The 18,099-nt window shown below is 43.1% G+C and overlaps 1 protein-coding gene across 1 annotated transcript in view; it reads right to left on the bottom strand.

Annotated features, from left to right (window-relative positions):
• Nucleotides 1-18,099, bottom strand: part of LOC126278211 (sodium-coupled monocarboxylate transporter 1-like) — a 193,936-nt gene that overhangs the window by 95,772 nt on the left and 80,065 nt on the right. Inside the window, exons 6-7 of the mRNA XM_049978145.1 lie at nt 12,524-12,591; nt 4,199-4,353 (exon numbers count right to left, since the gene is read on the bottom strand). Coding sequence (XP_049834102.1) covers nt 4,199-4,353; nt 12,524-12,591 — 223 coding nt within the window. The remainder of the gene's footprint in view (nt 1-4,198; nt 4,354-12,523; nt 12,592-18,099) is intronic.

Here is an 18,099-nt window from a genome sequence, read left to right on the forward strand (position 1 = left end):
GTCATCTCCGTAACGCTTTCGCGATTACTAAATGATCCTGTAACGAAGCGCGCTGCTCTCCGTTGGATCTTCTCTATCTCTTCTATCAACCCTATCTGGTACGGATCCCACGCTGCTGAGCAGAATTCAAGCAGTGGGCGAACAAGCGTACTGCATCTTATTTCCTTCGTTTTCGGATTGCATTTCCTTAGGATTCTTCCAATGAATCTTAGTCTGGCATCTGCTTCACCGACGGTCAACTTGATATGATCATTCCATTTTAAATCACTCCTAATGCTTACTCCCAGATAATTTATGGAATTAACTGCTTCCAGTTGCTGACTGCTATATTGTAGCTAAATGATAAGGGATCTTTCTTTCTATGTATTCGCAGCACATTACACTTGTCTACATTGGGATTCACTTGCCATTCCCTGCACTATGCGTCAATTCTCTGTATATCCTCCTGCATTTCAGTACAATTTTCCATTGTTACAACCTCTCGATATACCACAGCATCATCCGAAAGAAGCCTCAGTGAACTTCCGATGTCATCCACAAGGCCATTTATGTATATTGTGAATAGCAACGGTCCTACGACACTCCCCTGTGGCACACCTGAAATCAGTCTTACTTCGGAAGACTTCTCTCCATTGAGAATGACATGCTGCGTTCTGTTATCTAAGAACTCTTCAATCCAATCACACAATTGGTCTGATAGTCCATATGCTCTTACTTTGTTCATTAAATGACTGTGGGGAACTGTATCGAACGCATTGCGGAAGCTAATAAACACGGCATCTACCTGGGAACCCGTGTCTATGGCCCTCTGAGTATCGAGGACGAATAGCGCGAGCTGGGTTTCACACGATCGTCTTTTTCGAAACCCTTTCAGAGGAACCATCCCGTCATATGCCTGGAGTGATTTAGGGAAATCACGGAAAACCTAAATCAGGATGTCCGGATGCGGGATCGAACCGTCGTCCTCCCGAATGCGAGTCCAGTGTGCTAACCACTGCGCAACCTCGCTTCGTCGTTCAGTTGAGAGTAAAGTTCATAAATCTTTCACAGTTGCAGAATCGTCACCAATGCCAGGTTCAAGAGACATTGTTAAAAATAAATGAAGGAATGTTGACCGGCGTGGGGCGTACCACGATAGTGTGTGCAGTTGCGATAACGCTGCGTCGTGGGTGGTGCCCTGGGTGCCACACGTGCTCAGTAAGCAGGAGATCCTGGGTTCGAATCCCGGTTCAGCATAGATTTTCGCTGGATGCCGCTGATACCGCGTAATGTCCCGCTGCTGCTGATATCCAGTGATCCCTCTTCCATTTACATATAGTGTTTCACAGCTGCGGGATCTGCGTGGTGCCTGTGCTTTCGAAGGAACAGACACCACGCATCCATATAATTTTATATTATAGTTGATTGCCACAATACTGTTTACCTAGTATGTACAGTATGCACCATAATATTGCACGTAATCTGGATGGCCAATACTACATGTTCAGTAACTTTAATTTTCATTACATCTTAAATTTACTCTACTTCAATCTTTCTTATCAAGTATAGGTTAATCAGCTTCATATTAGCCTCACCCGCAACTGTCTTGCTTTCGTTGTATTAGCGCGGATATATGAGGCCATTCGCCATTTGGTAATTTTAAGTGCCGCTGCCGGTTAGATTGCCCAGCTGTTTCGCATCCAGGCCAGTGTGATGTACGCATGACTACTTGCTGCTATAACAGTTCAGAGGTATTTGTAATTAATCGTTGGTTTTGAAACCTCCTCTTACAAAAATTTATGAATTACTGTCAGGTAAACCTCTTACGTTATTTTATTTTGAAACAGCTGAGCAGAACTGAACGAACTCAGACGTTTCTCTCTTTACTTATTCTGATCAACACTAAACTGATGCCGGCCGGAGTGGCCGAGCGGTTCTAGACGCTATAGTCTGGAACCGCACGACCGCCACGGTCGAAGGTTCGAATCCTGCCTCAGGCATGGATGTGTGAGATGTTCTTAGGTTAGTTAGGTTTAAGTAGTTCTAAGTTCTAGGGTCTGATGACCTCAGAAGTTAAGTCCCATAGTGCTCATAGCCACTAAACTGACACACAATATTTTTAGCGCAACGCAATCTGACTTTCAATAATCCCTACAAAAGAATAGCCCCGACTAACAATAACCTATACCTTTCATGAATCACTTACCACACAAAAATCTTCGTTACTCGAACTACTGCAAGACAGCGAGCGCCAATACTGCCAGCTAAATAAGATTCTAACTACTGGATGCACTAACTACTGATAGGCATAGTTAGCAAGTGAAAGATTTTGATAGAGAACAAACAATGTATTTACCTTAATAGCGTTCAAAAGTCATTATATATATATATATCAGGGAGGCTTACAAATTTACTCTCTCTGATGGACACACGTCCAGATCATCCGCTCTCAAAACTCCGCCATCTCTCTCCCCACATCCACCACTGCCGGCGGCTCACCTCGAACTGCGCAACGCTATGCGCTGTACACATCCAACTGCCCAACACTACAATAGCAAATATTCCAACAATGCCAATCAGCCACAGACTGCACACAGCATAGCCAGTGGTTTTCATACAGAGCGCTACGTGACGTTACCAACATAAAAACCTAACCTTTTACTAACTATGATGGCCGAATTTTCATCTAGACGGTTTTATGTGTATGTGGCTGACATAGACCTTTGGTAGCCGGCGCAGTGAATTTCGCTTCATAGTCTTACGTCAGTGTTGTTTCCGGTTTTAGTTAAGCTATTGGCTCACTTGGAACAATGCCTTATAATTCTTCTATGATAGTTATTTAATTAGAATTCGTTTTCCTATTAGATAAATAAAAATAACTTTGCAACCGTGACTGTCTTATTTTCAATATAATCATACATACACTACAATACACCATAAATTTCTTACAGTATGATCAGCATTTCTGGCAAGTGGAGGACGTGGTTACAGGTCCCATCTGAAAATTTATGCCATACCGAGATACAAACTCGGGTATTCTTCTCACTAGGCAGATGCTCTGTAAATCAATATCCACTAGCAGCCAAATGTCATTAATTAGTTTGTGTCTTGATCCATACTGGCTCCAGGATCAAATAGTAACTGTTCTTTCAGGTAAGTCCGAAAGAGCAGACACCACATAGAGAGCTTTAAATATTCATATACGGTAAGCGCTGTTAGGGAACGGAACGCTAGAGAAATATTCTAGAGGTGGTTCAAAGAACACTCTGCCACACATAAAATAGTATAGTTATACAAGTATTGTAACACATTATGACATATTTTTACTGTTTATTTTTTGAATATAGTTTTCTGCGTATACTTTCATACGACCTTATTTATTGTAAGTTATAGCATTCTTACAAACATTCACGATGACGATATTTATCGCCGAAACTAGTTTGGGGAAAAACAAGTAAACAAATAACGAAAAGTGTTTTGCGTCAAGCCAGACAGACAATTCCCATATTATTATTGCAATGAAATGAATACCCCTAGCTGCATACAGGCGTTGATATGTCAACGGGGACAGTTGAAAATTTGTGCCCCGACCTGGACTCGAACCCGTGATCTCCTGCTTACATGGCAGACGCTCTATCCATCTGAGGCACCGTGGACACAGAGGACAGTGCGACTCTGGCACACCTCCCGTGAGTTCCACATTCGAAACTTATTGTCCCGCACTAAATTCATAGTGCCCCTGCCCATTATATTCATTACTCGCGGCTTTACTGCCGATTCCCGTAGGACTTCGAGAACTGTTTGTGCATGCGCAAAATGGTTCAAAGGCTCTGAGCACTATGGGATTCAACGTCTGAGGTCATCAGTCCCCTAGAACTTATAACTACCTAAACCTGAGTAACCTAAGGACATCACACACACCCATGGGCCAGGCAGGATTCGAACCTGCGACCGTAGCAGTCGTGCGGTTGCGGACTATACCGCCTAGAACCGCTCGGCCACCGCGACAGGCTGTGCACAGAAGATCTCCATATATGTATACATATATATATATCCCACATTGTTGTTTCTCTATGCGAACACTGTCCAAAAGAAAGAGTTCCAACATAAAATTATTGTTAGAGAGTCCTAGAACAACATGAAAACGTTGAGATTTAACTGGAGCGTTAGTGGTTGTGTAGTGCCAGCGAGGCCAAGCACGTGAGGACGTGACACTCACGCTGGAGGATCAAGGCGGCCCGTCTCGACGTTGCGGCTCCAGACGACGGCCAGCCCTCCGACGTCGATGGTGCCCTTGATGACGACCAGCAGCACTGCCCCGAACATCATCACTGTCTGCACCACGTCCGTCCACACCACTGCCCTGATGCCGCCCTACGACATCGACAGGAGCACCACATTAAATTAATTCCTCCTAAACATCATTTTTACCCTATGATTGGACAAGAAAAAGAAAAACTAATAGGGACTTATGGATAGACACGAAAGAAAGGTAAAACTAGGTTAAGTTTCTCGTTCTGGCCCTAGAAGTGCCAATCGGGCGCGATCGACCGCTGTGTCACCCTCTGCCAATGGATTCACCCAACGCGGTTTGAAGAGGCGTTGGAACTGCCACTAGTCACTCAGGCATCTCCTGAGTTGGACCCACAAGGCTGAATACATCCTGCAGCAGTCCTCTCACCAAGTAAATAGAACCCGGGTCTCCTGCATGGCAGTCAGCCGAGCCGACTCTTCAGCTAGGAAGGCGGACACTAATGAAAGTAGTGCTCAAGAAATATGAGGCATGATTTTTCAAGCAGGTACCATTTATGAACAAGGCCACTGCAGCGTTGTAGCAAGCGATCTGCGCATGCGTGTTAAGTACCAGCATCTATTGTATGGTATCCCGAACAGACGAGCTCGAAAGCCCATCAGAAGGTAAACGACAGCTGCTAGGCGACGCTCCTAATATTTGTGAGTATGGCTGTCACTGCATCATCGTTAGACACCCCCCCCCCCCCACCCCCACCCCCTCCCCCCGCGGCAGTCTATCGGCGCCTGCGGCCGCGCTGTAGAGCTTAGCAGAGCATAGGCCCGGTCCTCAGTCGTGATCCGACTGCGCTCTCGTATTGTCAATTGTACTCAGTGTTGCATCGCTCCTGGTATTTCTAGGTACAGGCTCTCCAGACTTGCATTTTGGTATGTTGCCATTTTGTCGTGCTGTCTTTGTTGTTAATCAATTGCTGTTGTTGCGTTTCGGAGAGTCGACCTCCTCGGACAGTCGGCCGGCACCTCCAGGCAGTGTCCCATTCTAGTTACTATATACTGGGTACCTACAAATAGCATGTCATATTGTTCATTATCTTGTCCCACTTGTCTGCCTTCGTAGTTGAATGGTCAGGGCAGCTAACTGCCATCTGAGGGACAAGGGTTCAATACCCGCTGCTTCCAGGGAATTTTCTTTGGTGAGAGGATTGGTACGCGGTCCAGTCAGCATCATGGAGCCAACTGGGGAGGTACAAATGGGTCTAAGCAATATGGGAGGTCATCAGTCCTCTAGACTTAGAACTACTTAAACCTAAGGACATCACACACATCCATGCCCAAGGCAGGATTCGAACCTGCGACCATAGCTGCAGCACGATTCCAGACTGAAGCACCTAGAACCGCTCGGCCACAGCGGCCGGCAACTGGGAAGGTACTCGACCGATCAGAAGTTGTTCCAAGTTCAAGGAACCCGACAACGACAAGGAGAGCGGTGTGCTGACCCTATTCCCCTCCATACCAGCCGGCCGCGGTGGCCGAGCAGTTCTAGGCGCTACAGTCTGGAACCGCGAGACCGCTACGGTCGGAGGTTCGAATCCTGCCTTGGCCATGGATGTGTGTAATGTCCTTAGGTTAGGTTTAAGTAGTTCTGAGTTCTAGGGGCCTGATGACCTCAGAAGTTAAGTCCCATAGTGCTCTTAGCTATTTGAACCAGCCTCCATACTACATCCGATGATGGCATTGGAAAAGGATGACACGGTGACAGGTCTGGTTCCTTGTGCTCATCAGGGCCTGAACGAAGATAAATTAATACTACTTACTTTCCCCACTCTCTCCAACTAGTGGAAACCAAAGAAGGTGATTCCATACCCTATGATCTTGGTATTATCTGTCACAGTCCTACATAAAGGCTTGAATCAAGCAATCAGTTTAAACAGTGGTTAAATTTACAAGATGATATCAAGGAAGCCACTGTAGGATTTATACGAGCGAGAGACAGAGAACTACTGGCAGTAAGGAGCAACAGTGGAGCATGATAGTTGCAAGATGTAGGATCATGCCGTGTTATGCAGTCGGCAGACGGCGGTTTTCTTTATATCACGTGAATCACGAAGATTTTTTACGGGTCCAAAACAGTAAACGTCATACTCGACTTTCCTCTTCCTACTCCTGTAAGTGTGTGAGATCTTAGAGTCCGACTTTCGCCAACATAGAGCCTAACACGAGGTAGGCACTGCGTACGTGGACGCTGCGTGTTGAATGCTTCGTTGCACCAGTGCATAATTCTGAACAATGTGAATGTTTAGCAGTCCTATCAAATTTGATGGTCCTGAAAAGGAATTGAAGAACTAACAGCAAAACGAGAAGATAAAGAAATAAGAGTGGAAGCTACTAAGACGGTAGTTTCGTGAGAGGTGTAAGAAAAGATCTGAGATAGTCCTATCCGATGGTTAGACTGATACCGAAATAGCACAGTACCGGGTAAAATGTAATAAGACCTCGCCTATCCCCTAAGGGAATATGGAAAGTCTTATGAGGAGAGGAACGAAGCCAGGTGACCAGTCAAATTCTGAGGTTACTGGTCGTAGCTATCGTGTAATAACGGTAATAATGTTAGAGACCCCGTCATCGGAAAGCGAAGAGTATTGGGGAAACAGCAGACGAGGCGATAGTACAGAATTAGACAGGTGGTGAGGTATTCCACTCTCAAGGAGTTACAATGTCGCATCGGACCGTTGCTCTCGCAGGTTTATAGGAGACAAGCAGGTTGCCTGTAGAATGAGATTTTCACTATTCAGCGTAGTTTGAACTGATCTGAAGCCCCCTGGCAGATGAAAACTTGGTGCCGGACCGAGACTCGAGCTCGGGACTTTTGCGTTCGCCGGCAAGTGCTCTACCCTTCTTCCTTTTCTGTCGACGAGGGTCTTAGGAGGTAGCTGTTGAGCAAAATGATGTAATTCCAGTAGCCAACTGTGACACAACTGTTGCTACTGATGATAATCATATGAAAGAAAAGCTGTGACTGTGACGAATCTTTTGGACCATGCAGGTGAGGTGGATGTTCTAGGTAAGAGAGAAATTGTGATAATGATGTCACCGAGTAGATAGCGAATAAACTAATGAAATGTATCTCTTACGTAATAATGATGACGAGTGTGAAAACCTTGTTTCCTCGCAGCAAGATCGTACCGATTGCTAAGTCGTGCAATTTTACATGGCAGAGCTACCAGATGAGCAAATGTCTGCATTTATATGGTATGTAGTATCCGGCAGGGAATTGTTTTTGAGGACAGGAGTCGAGGCTGATGACAGTCGTAAGAGAAAATTTTGGTGTGCTGAAATGTCGGCGGGTCTTAGTGTGCAAAGACATGAACATCTTTTCGTTGAAGTGGGATCCGTATCCAATTGCAGAGGCATGAGACTGAAACAGAACTAATGTTCAGCACTAAAAAAAATTTGGAAAGCTTGTGTATATAGCATGTTCCAAAGCCTTTGCATCAAACATCTAGAGCTGAAACATCACGTCTTGGGGAACAACGTTTGTTAGAGATAAAGTGTTTACTGACGCTTTGCGGCGACATTATTTGGTTTTGGTTATGGCGATTAGAGACGGCAGGGGGCAGGCACACTACGACGTGCATGTATGCAATGCATGTTGCCTATAATTCAGTCGATCGTTCAACATGAAATGGGGTAGACAGATTCAATTAAACTTCCTGATTCCTTCTGTCAAATATCTTATAAATACCCTTGCTTAAGGTATTCTTGTTGAAAACTAATATCAGTTTTCTGATGTAGATAGAACGCAGCACACTTAGTAGATCGTAGGAGTGCAATGAAATCTCTCCATCCCAAGGCTGACGAATACAAATAGGCACCTGGCACATTTGATGCAAACACTTTTAAACACCATGTTTAGTATAATGAGTGCTTTCCTGTTGTTTGGTTGTGTTATGGTATTGTATCTGATAGTCGCATAGTATGTGTGTGTTACTTTTCCGTAGTATATCTTCTACATTTTATATGTGAATGTTTAGCAGTCCTATCAAATTTGATGGTCCTGAAAAGGAATTGAAGAACTAACAGCAAAACGAGAAGATAAAGAAATAAGAGTGGAAGCTACTAAGACGGTAGTTTCGTGAGAGGTGTAAGAAAAGATCTGAGATAGTCCTATCCGATGGTTAGACTGATACCGAAATAGCACAGTACCGGGTAAAATGTAATAAGACCTCGCCTATCCCCTAAGGGAATATGGAAAGTCTTATGAGGAGAGGAACGAAGCCAGGTGACCAGTCAAATTCTGAGGTTACTGGTCGTAGCTATCGTGTAATAACGGTAATAATGTTAGAGACCCCGTCATCGGAAAGCGAAGAGTATTGGGGAAACAGCAGACGAGGCGATAGTACAGAATTAGACAGGTGGTGAGGTATTCCACTCTCAAGGAGTTACAATGTCGCATCGGACCGTTGCTCTCGCAGGTTTATAGGAGACAAGCAGGTTGCCTGTAGAATGAGATTTTCACTATTCAGCGTAGTTTGAACTGATCTGAAGCCCCCTGGCAGATGAAAACTTGGTGCCGGACCGAGACTCGAGCTCGGGACTTTTGCGTTCGCCGGCAAGTGCTCTACCCTTCTTCCTTTTCTGTCGACGAGGGTCTTAGGAGGTAGCTGTTGAGCAAAATGATGTAATTCCAGTAGCCAACTGTGACACAACTGTTGCTACTGATGATAATCATATGAAAGAAAAGCTGTGACTGTGACGAATCTTTTGGACCATGCAGGTGAGGTGGATGTTCTAGGTAAGAGAGAAATTGTGATATTGATGTCACCGAGTAGATAGCGAATAAACTAATGAAATGTATCTCTTACGTAATAATGATGACGAGTGTGAAAACCTTGTTTCCTCGCAGCAAGATCGTACCGATTGCTAAGTCGTGCAATTTTACATGGCAGAGCTACCAGATGAGCAAATGTCTGCATTTATATGGTATGTAGTATCCGGCAGGGAATTGTTTTTGAGGACAGGAGTCGAGACTGATGACAGTCGTAAGAGAAAATTTTGGTGTGCTGAAATGTCGGCGGGTCTTAGTGTGCAAAGACATGAACATCTTTTCGTTGAAGTGGGATCCGTATCCAATTGCAGAGGCATGAGACTGAAACAGAACTAATGTTCAGCACTAAAAAAATTTGGAAAGCTTGTGTATATAGCATGTTCCAAAGCCTTTGCATCAAACATCTAGAGCTGAAACATCACGTCTTGGGGAACAACGTTTGTTAGAGATAAAGTGTTTACTGACGCTTTGCGGCGACATTATTTGGTTTTGGTTATGGCGATTAGAGACGGCAGGGGGCAGGCACACTACGACGTGCATGTATGCAATGCATGTTGCCTATAATTCAGTCGATCGTTCAACATGAAATGGGGTAGACAGATTCAATTAAACTTCCTGATTCCTTCTGTCAAATATCTTATAAATACCCTTGCTTAAGGTATTCTTGTTGAAAACTAATATCAGTTTTCTGATGTAGATAGAACGCAGCACACTTAGTAGATCGTAGGAGTGCAATGAAATCTCTCCATCCCAAGGCTGACGAATACAAATAGGCACCTGGCACATTTGATGCAAACACTTTTAAACACCATGTTTAGTATAATGAGTGCTTTCCTGTTGTTTGGTTGTGTTATGGTATTGTATCTGATAGTCGCATAGTATGTGTGTGTTACTTTTCCGTAGTATATCTTCTACATTTAATCACTTTTGTCAGGTTAGCGACAATTGTGGGGGTTTCTTTATACTCTGGTATCCTATTTCGTAGAGTAGGCAGAAGGTGACTGTGTGGCAAGATACCAGTCTGATTTTGACAGACGTTTGGTGTATATCCATTGAGATCAGTGTAATCGAGTGCAGTCAGTCAGCAAATACGAGGGCCCTCAGTAGAATTATATTTTCGCACAAGTCGTAGAATTTTGTCAGCATGTATTCAACGTAGTTCAACAAGCAAGATGTGCCATCTGGTTTCTTTGTATACCTTGGAAATGTTCGTAACGTCATTGTCGTTGTGTCTTTGATGTGTCCTCTTTGAGTTTAGATGTGGTATCCTGTATGATATTCTTGTTCTGTGAAGCTTGTTTCTACTGACTGAAGAACGCATTACTAATTTGTGTAAGTGAGTGCCCCATATGTGTTGGAGGACTGTGATCTTCATCTTATATTTAATCGTTGTAGGTTGGTAAATTTTTGCTTTGATTATACTTTTACCTGAATTTGTTACTCTGGAAATTGTGAAGTTCTTGAGGTGATAATTACCTGAGAACACTCGAAGGGTATTATGTATAGGCCGTTGAGTTAAAGAGGCTGGATAAGGACGTGGTTTGTGTGAGACGGTGACAGCGACTAACGTTTTTCTTTCGGTATGCAATATAAGTGACCAGACTTTTTGCTTTGTTTTGTAGGGCAATAGCGAAGTTGTCAAATATATATGTTGTGTGTGTGTGTGTGTGTGTGTGTGTGTGTGTGTGTGTGTGTGTGTGGGTGTACGATTCTGCGTCGTGGTATATTTATGTGACCAGCCTCAAGGGAACGCTTGGAGCCTCAATTCGTCGATGTCGAGAGAAATTTTGATGTGAAAGGGAGGCTTTTTGTGAGAATGAGCTGCACATCAAAAGAACGCTTGCCCTCTAGTTATGTGAGTATTAAGGAATTTTCTTTTTTTTAGGGGAGAAGGCTCGATGGATATGTTTGATATGTCACCATCTCGATCCGAAAGGATACCCTCCGAAAAATGTAACGTCTGATGTAGTAAGGGATTCAACAAGAGCCTTGGAAGCTGGCTGAAAATGACTTATTAGTATAAAAGTCTAAATAAATGTAGAAGTAAGCTATGATTGACTTGAAACTGAACGTCCTTGGCGGGTTTCTGTTCAACTACTGACATCGACACCGAGTTGAAGGTAGAGGAGACAATAACCTTGGGAAAATTGAAAAGGGTTTTATTAAATATAGGAATCCAAAAGAGGAGCATGGATTAAAAGACTTGTAAAAATGAATACAGCAGGAAGATAAATAGATAAATCTGTGTAGGAACAGCAATAAGGCACAGTGAGCATAACATTTATTTTTTAAGTCAATGTAGGCTTACACTTGGTCCATAAAAACTGTCACTGTAATCGAGGGCACCTTAACAGCTGTGAAGTATTATTATCACGAATCATCATTCCCTCGTGGTCGATGTCTTCCCTGATGACAATGTCACCTTCCACCAGGGCAATAGTCCATGCCACAAGGACAGAATCGTGCTTTGGTCATTGCTCAGCATAGCAGTGAACTCTCGTTAATATCTAGGCCACCAAATTCGGCTCACAGGTACTTGTTGGAACACATCCAGGAAGCTATAATGCGCTAGCTCCGAGCCAACAAATCACTGGCCCATAATTTATGGAACTTGCATGCCTCTGAAAATCTCTAAAGCACTTGTCGAATCTATGCTACGCAGAACCGCTGATATACTGCATTCCAGATATAGACCAACACCCTATTACGTCACGTTATCAGCGTAACTACTACATGAAACATAAAGTATAATCTGCTTTATTTTCTTTTCTTTTTTTAAAATATTCTATTCTTCGTCAGCTCCTACGGTTTCTTCCCTCTACTGCTTCTTCTTGCGCCAAGTTTATTCCTGAACACCTTAACAAATGGCCTGTAATCTGTTCATTATTCTAGAAACAGTCGACCAAACATTTGTTTCCTCACTACTCCTTTTTAGTATTCCTTCATTTTGGACTTTATTTGTCCACATAAATTTTAAGAATCTTCGATAGCACTTCATTTCAAAAGCTTCTAAATTTTTTGCTTCTTTCGGATTTCCGATAGTCCAAGTTTCACTTCCACACAATGCTAACTCAAACGTGCGCTCTTAACAATTTCTTCAATTTTTCCACATCTAATACCAAAAACCTTTTCATTCAAGAATGCTTTCTTAGCCCGTGTCATTCTACTTCTGGTACTCTCCTTGTTTCAGACATCTTATATGACCTCATTTCCTAGACTGGAGAATTCTTTCACCACTGTGTAGACCCCAAGTCTCATCCCTACATAGATTTAATCCTCGTGTACAGTTATGATAAGATCGCTTATGCGGCCTTACGAGTGGAAATCGTATCTACGCTGTACACAATAATTTACGTTGTTTTGGTAACAAAGTAAATTGTGTTACGTCAAAAATGAAAGCTGTCTTATGAAGATGCTGTTCTAAAATACATCAAATTCAGTATCAACTGAAAGGAAAATATAGCTCACCACACATGTGTAGAAGATGCACACAATGCACACCACAGGAGAAATGATGTGCAAGTTCACGCCAGTAACTGGAAAGAAATAATGAAGACAAATTAACCAAATGGAAACATCACAAGCTATTACTTACTGATGACAAAATTAAACATATACAGTCAAAATTGTAGACAGGAAGCACTTGTCTAGTCTACTTAGAAGGAATAGTTGTGGATGATACGCAAAGTCTGGTTTACATAACAGCAAGCGAACACAGGAGAACATTCTCGTAAGACGCGGTCTAGTTGGAACAGGTTCACTGACGAACACAGCATATGCGCGAATAATCTGATATATAAAAATGAGTGTTTGTTTGTTCCTCTTTTGTGTGTTCTGATGTCATTCATCCGATCATGATGAAATGTTGGTGAGTCGTTGCGCAGAAGACCACGTTGATTTCGAAGGGAGTAAGAACCACGTACCATTCATAGGGACAAGTGCGAAAAGGGGCGTGACATAAAGCTTGACTCAGGAATGTCTATATCAGTGTCAGTCAAATTTTGTATATATATGACTTATTATTTGTATAACAATTTGTGTAAAGATATTGTGTGGATAATATACCCTGACCGCAAGATGTGACACTTAAAAATATTCCATAGAGACCAATACTAGTACGAAATCCATAGTTCTCAGTGTCTCTAGACCTCCTGGTGACAATCAGGATGACATTTCATCCCCACATTTGGAGGTAGGTGGGGTGCAAAGATTAGTGACGTATCACCATATCTCTGCAACGGCTGAAGGAATTTCTACAAATATTTGCACATATATCACTTGCTAACTGAAAAAATTTCCTGTGGCAGTTACACTCCATAACAACACTATGACTGAAGGTGTGGGATGGAAAGGAGTGTCATAAAAGCATAACAGTAACTTCAACCAAACTTGGCACATACATGACTCGGTACTTTGATAAAACTAGAGTGGGATTAAAGTACCTCTAGTAATGTTGGAGCTGTGATGAGGATGAGAAGGCGTGACATGTAAGGAAACATTAATTTTCCCACCAAGTTTCGGGGCAAAAGATCATGTCACATGGCTCAACACCACAGATACACTACTGGCCATTAAAAAGGCTACATCAAGAAGAAATGTAGATGATAAACGGGTATTCATTGGACAAATATATTATACTAGAAGTGACATGTGATTACATTTTCATGCAATTTGGGTGCATAGATCCTGAGAAAGCAGTACCCAGCACAACCACCTCTGGCCGTAATAACGGCCTTGATACGCCAGGGCACTGAGTCAAACAGAGCTTGGATGGCGTGTACAGGTACAGCGGCCTATGCAGCATCAACACTATACCACAATTCATCAAGAGTAGTGACTGGCGTATTGTGACGAGCCAGTTGCTCGGCCACCATTAACTAGACGTTTTCAGTTGGTGAGAGATCTGGAGAATGTGCTGGCCAGGGCAGCAGTCGAACATTTTCTGTATCCAGAAAGGACCATACAGGACCTGCAACATGCGGTCGTGAATTATGCTGCTGAAATGTAGGGTTTCGCACCGAACGAATGAAGGGTAGAGCCACAGGTCGTACCACATCTGAAAGGTAACGTTCACTGATCAAAGTGCCGTTAATGCAAACAAGAGGTGACCCAGATGTGTAACCAATGGCACCCCATACTATGACGCCAGGTGATATGCCAGTACGGCGATAACGAATACACGCTTCCAATGTGAGTTCACCGCGATGTCGTCAAACGCGGATGCGACCATCATGATGCTGTAAACAGAACCTAGATTCATCCGAAAAAAAATGACGTTTTGCCATTCGTGCACCCAGGTTCGTCGTTGAGTACACCATCGGAGGCGCTCCTGTCTGTGATGCAGCGTCAAGGGTAACCGCAGCCATGGTCTCCGAGTTAATAGTCCATGCTGCTGCAAACGTCGAACTATTCGTGCAGATGGTTGTTGTCTTGCAAACGTCCCCATCTGTTGACTCAGGGATCGAGACGTGGCTACACGATTCGTTACAACCATGCGGATAAGATGCCTGTCATCTCGACTGCTAGTAATACGAGGCCGTTGGGATCCAGCACGGCGTTCCGTATTACCCTCCTGAATCCAACGATTCCATTTCTGCTAACAGTCATTGAATCTCGAACAACGCGAGCAGTAATATCGCGATACGATAAACCGCAATCGCGATAGGCTACAATCCGACTTTTATCAAAGTCGAAAACGTGATGGTACGCATTTCTCCTCCTTTCACGAGGCATGACAACAAAGTTTCACCAGGAAAAGCAGGTGAACTGCTGTTTGTGTAAAAGAAATAGGTTGGAAACTTTCCTCACGTCAGCACGTTTTAGGTGTCGCCATCGGTGCCAAACTTTTGTGAATGTTGTGAAAAGCTAATCATTTGCATATCACAGCATCTTCTTCCTGTCGGTTAAATTTCGCGTCTGTAGGACGTCACCTTCGTGGTGTAGCAATTTTAATGGCCAGTAGTGTATATTTAACGTTCTCTCTAGAGTCGCATGGTGTAAAACAGCGAAGAATTAGACGGATGTCAGCGATAGTTATTCACGAAACGACCATCAATTACTGGCACAATTAAACATTGAGGTGACAAATGTCATTTGATAGCTATATACACATATACAGATGGTGGTAGCACCGCGTACACGAAGTATAAAAGGACAACGCGTTGGTGGAGCTATCATTTGTACTCAGGTGATTCATGTGAAAATACTTCTGACGTGTTTACGGTCACACGACGGGAATTATCAGACTTTGAACGCGGAATGGTAGTTGGAGGTAGGCGCATGAGACTCTCCCCTTCGGAAATTGTTGGAGTATTCATTATTTCGTGATTCACAGTGTCAAAAGTTTGACGAGCTATGGCAGCAGAGGACTAACGTGACTGCCTTTGTGAACAATATGACATCGCCTGCATCGCAGCTTATGGGCTCGCGACCGTATCGGTTGGACCACAGACGACTGGTAAACCGTGGTCCGGTCAGATGAGTCACGATTTCAGTTGATAAAAAGGAGCTGATTATATGTTTGAATGCAAAGCAAACCCCTTGAAGCGTTGGGCCCGGTTGTCTTCAAGGCACAGTACAGGCTGGTGGTGGGTCCTTAATGGTGTGAACTGTGTGTACATGTAATGGGCTGGTCCTCTGGTCCAACTGAACCGATCGTTGACTAGAAATGGTTATGCTCGTCTACTTGAAAACCAAGGGAAGGCGTTCATGGACTTCATGTTCCCAAACAACGACTAAATTCTTGTGGATGACAATACACCATGTCACCTGGCCTCAATTGTTCACATTCTGGACAATCCGTGGCTATGGTTTGGGCACCCATCGAATATTTATGGGACATAATCGAGATGTCATTTCCTGCACACTATCCTACACCGGCAATACTTTCCCTATTATGGCCAGCTGTAGAGGCAGCATGGCTCAGAATTTCTGCCGGGACTTTCAGCGACTTGTTGAGTTCATGCCACGTCTAGTTGCTGCACTAAACTGGGCAAAAGGAGGTCCGACACGATATTAGGAGGTATCCTATGATGTTTGTCACTTCAGTGTAAGTTTCCCCAGAATTTAGAGGTAAGTTCGTTTGGGATACAACATATGTACAAATGTATGTGAGATATGTTAAATATATGTAAAATATACGTTTGTTTTACATATATGTGGCAAATGTGTACGCGGACAACGTTACAGGGGGAAAGCTAGGTAAATTAATACTAAACATTATTGTCTGTCATTTATTATTTGTATGCAAATGGGTCGGCTTCATGTATGTGTACCTATTTAGAAAGAAAAACAGAAAATACAAAGCTAGTATATTATACGTGTAAGGGTATATCCTCCAATGTGACTACAGTGATGCCCTAATCGTTTCTACGCTGTTTATTAAGCCGTCACTGACAAATGTTACGAGGAGAGGATTCTTTTAGATACTTATTTTTTCGAATTCTTATTTACAAGTTAAGGAATAGCCAATTCGAGTTTCGTTGTTGTTCTGCTTCTAAGACTTTGCTGTGCTTTACAGCAGCTATTTTTTGAATCTATCATGGATTACGAATTCTTTCTGCCAACTCAGACGATTACATGTCAAGGTGAGGGAAGGAACAACGAAATAGTCTCACTATCGTGTCTACCACGATCGCTTTCCGAACATTAGACATTCACAGTTTATCTTCATTGCATTTCATGATTTTGAGAAGCGGTGAATTCTCATCCTGGCCATATTGCCTGTGGAATATTTATTATATATAACACACTACACTTACGAAACAGCCAGGTGCTCTAACAGTGTCACTTGTTCTGTCCTTGTTGCATGATAGGAATTAGCAATTTGTCAGTTGCTCTGCAAGCACAATTAACTGTCTTTGGGCGCTTGACTTGTCGCGAGGTGCCGGGTGAAGGAGGCTGGGGGGAGGGATTTAACGATGCTCGTGTTAACCGTTACAAAAGTTCTTAAAGGTCAAGTTTCTTTTCGTTGTGTTGGCTATACGTATCAGTAGCTCGAGGTTCTGTCTTGATGCAGACGTTAGTACGACTGTTAGTTTTGTAGACGCTCAAACCATTTAGCGACAATAGTAAGCGTTAACGAAAGGTGATAAGCCGCGAATGTACGGTACGGTAACGTGCCTCTACTTGCGACAAAGATTATAAATAATCAACTACCTACTTTATAAGTTTTTTAAAGAGTTTTTGTTCATCATTAATATGTTAAATACTTAAATCTTGTTGTGTATGAAATAAATAAGTCAATATACCGTTGTTAATAATGAGATAGTAACGAGCCGGCCGAAGTGGCCGAGCGGTTCTAGGCGCTACAGTCTGGAGCCGCGCGACCGCTACGGTCGCAGGTTCGAATGCTGCCTCGGGCATGGATGTGTCATGTCCTTAGGTTAGTTAGGTTTAAGTAGTTCTAAGTTCTAGGGAACTGATGACCTAAGAAGTTAAGTCCCTTTAGTGCTCAGAGCCATTTGAACCATTTGAGAAAGTAACGGCTATAGGAATATTAGCAGTTACGTCAGTTAGGAGAATTACCTATGGGCGAAGAATGGATTACAGTCCCACTTTGTGAGTCATACAGTGAGGTCGCTTCTGTGACGTCTTGCAATGTAGCAGTTGGTGAGCAGATAATAAATTGTTATTGTTGAGTCATCGAGTATATCACAGCTGAGCGTCATCGGTTTTGGAGTATGTTGGCCCTATTTCTGCAAGTATTTAGCCGTCAGCTTATGTGATGATGAAACGTGTATCGCAACGTGTTTTGTGGCTGTTGGCTGGCTAGTTACCCAAAGGGAACAGACGCTTACGTGAAATGCGAGACTTTGAATGGAGTCAGAGGAAGGACTAGTCAACGATTGACTGAAACAGGAAAATGGAAGACAGTGGAAGACGAATGAGTTGCTTCGAGAGATGAAATAGTGAAGGCAGCCGAGTATCAAACAGGTAAAAAGGCAAGGTCTAGTAAAAATCCTTGGATATCACAGGAGTTACTGAATGTAATTGATGAATGCATAAAATATCAAAATGCAGCAAATGAAGCGAGTAAAACGGAA

Source organism: Schistocerca gregaria, chromosome 6 (genome assembly GCF_023897955.1).
Source record: "Schistocerca gregaria isolate iqSchGreg1 chromosome 6, iqSchGreg1.2, whole genome shotgun sequence".
Taxonomy (NCBI): domain Eukaryota; kingdom Metazoa; phylum Arthropoda; class Insecta; order Orthoptera; family Acrididae; genus Schistocerca; species Schistocerca gregaria.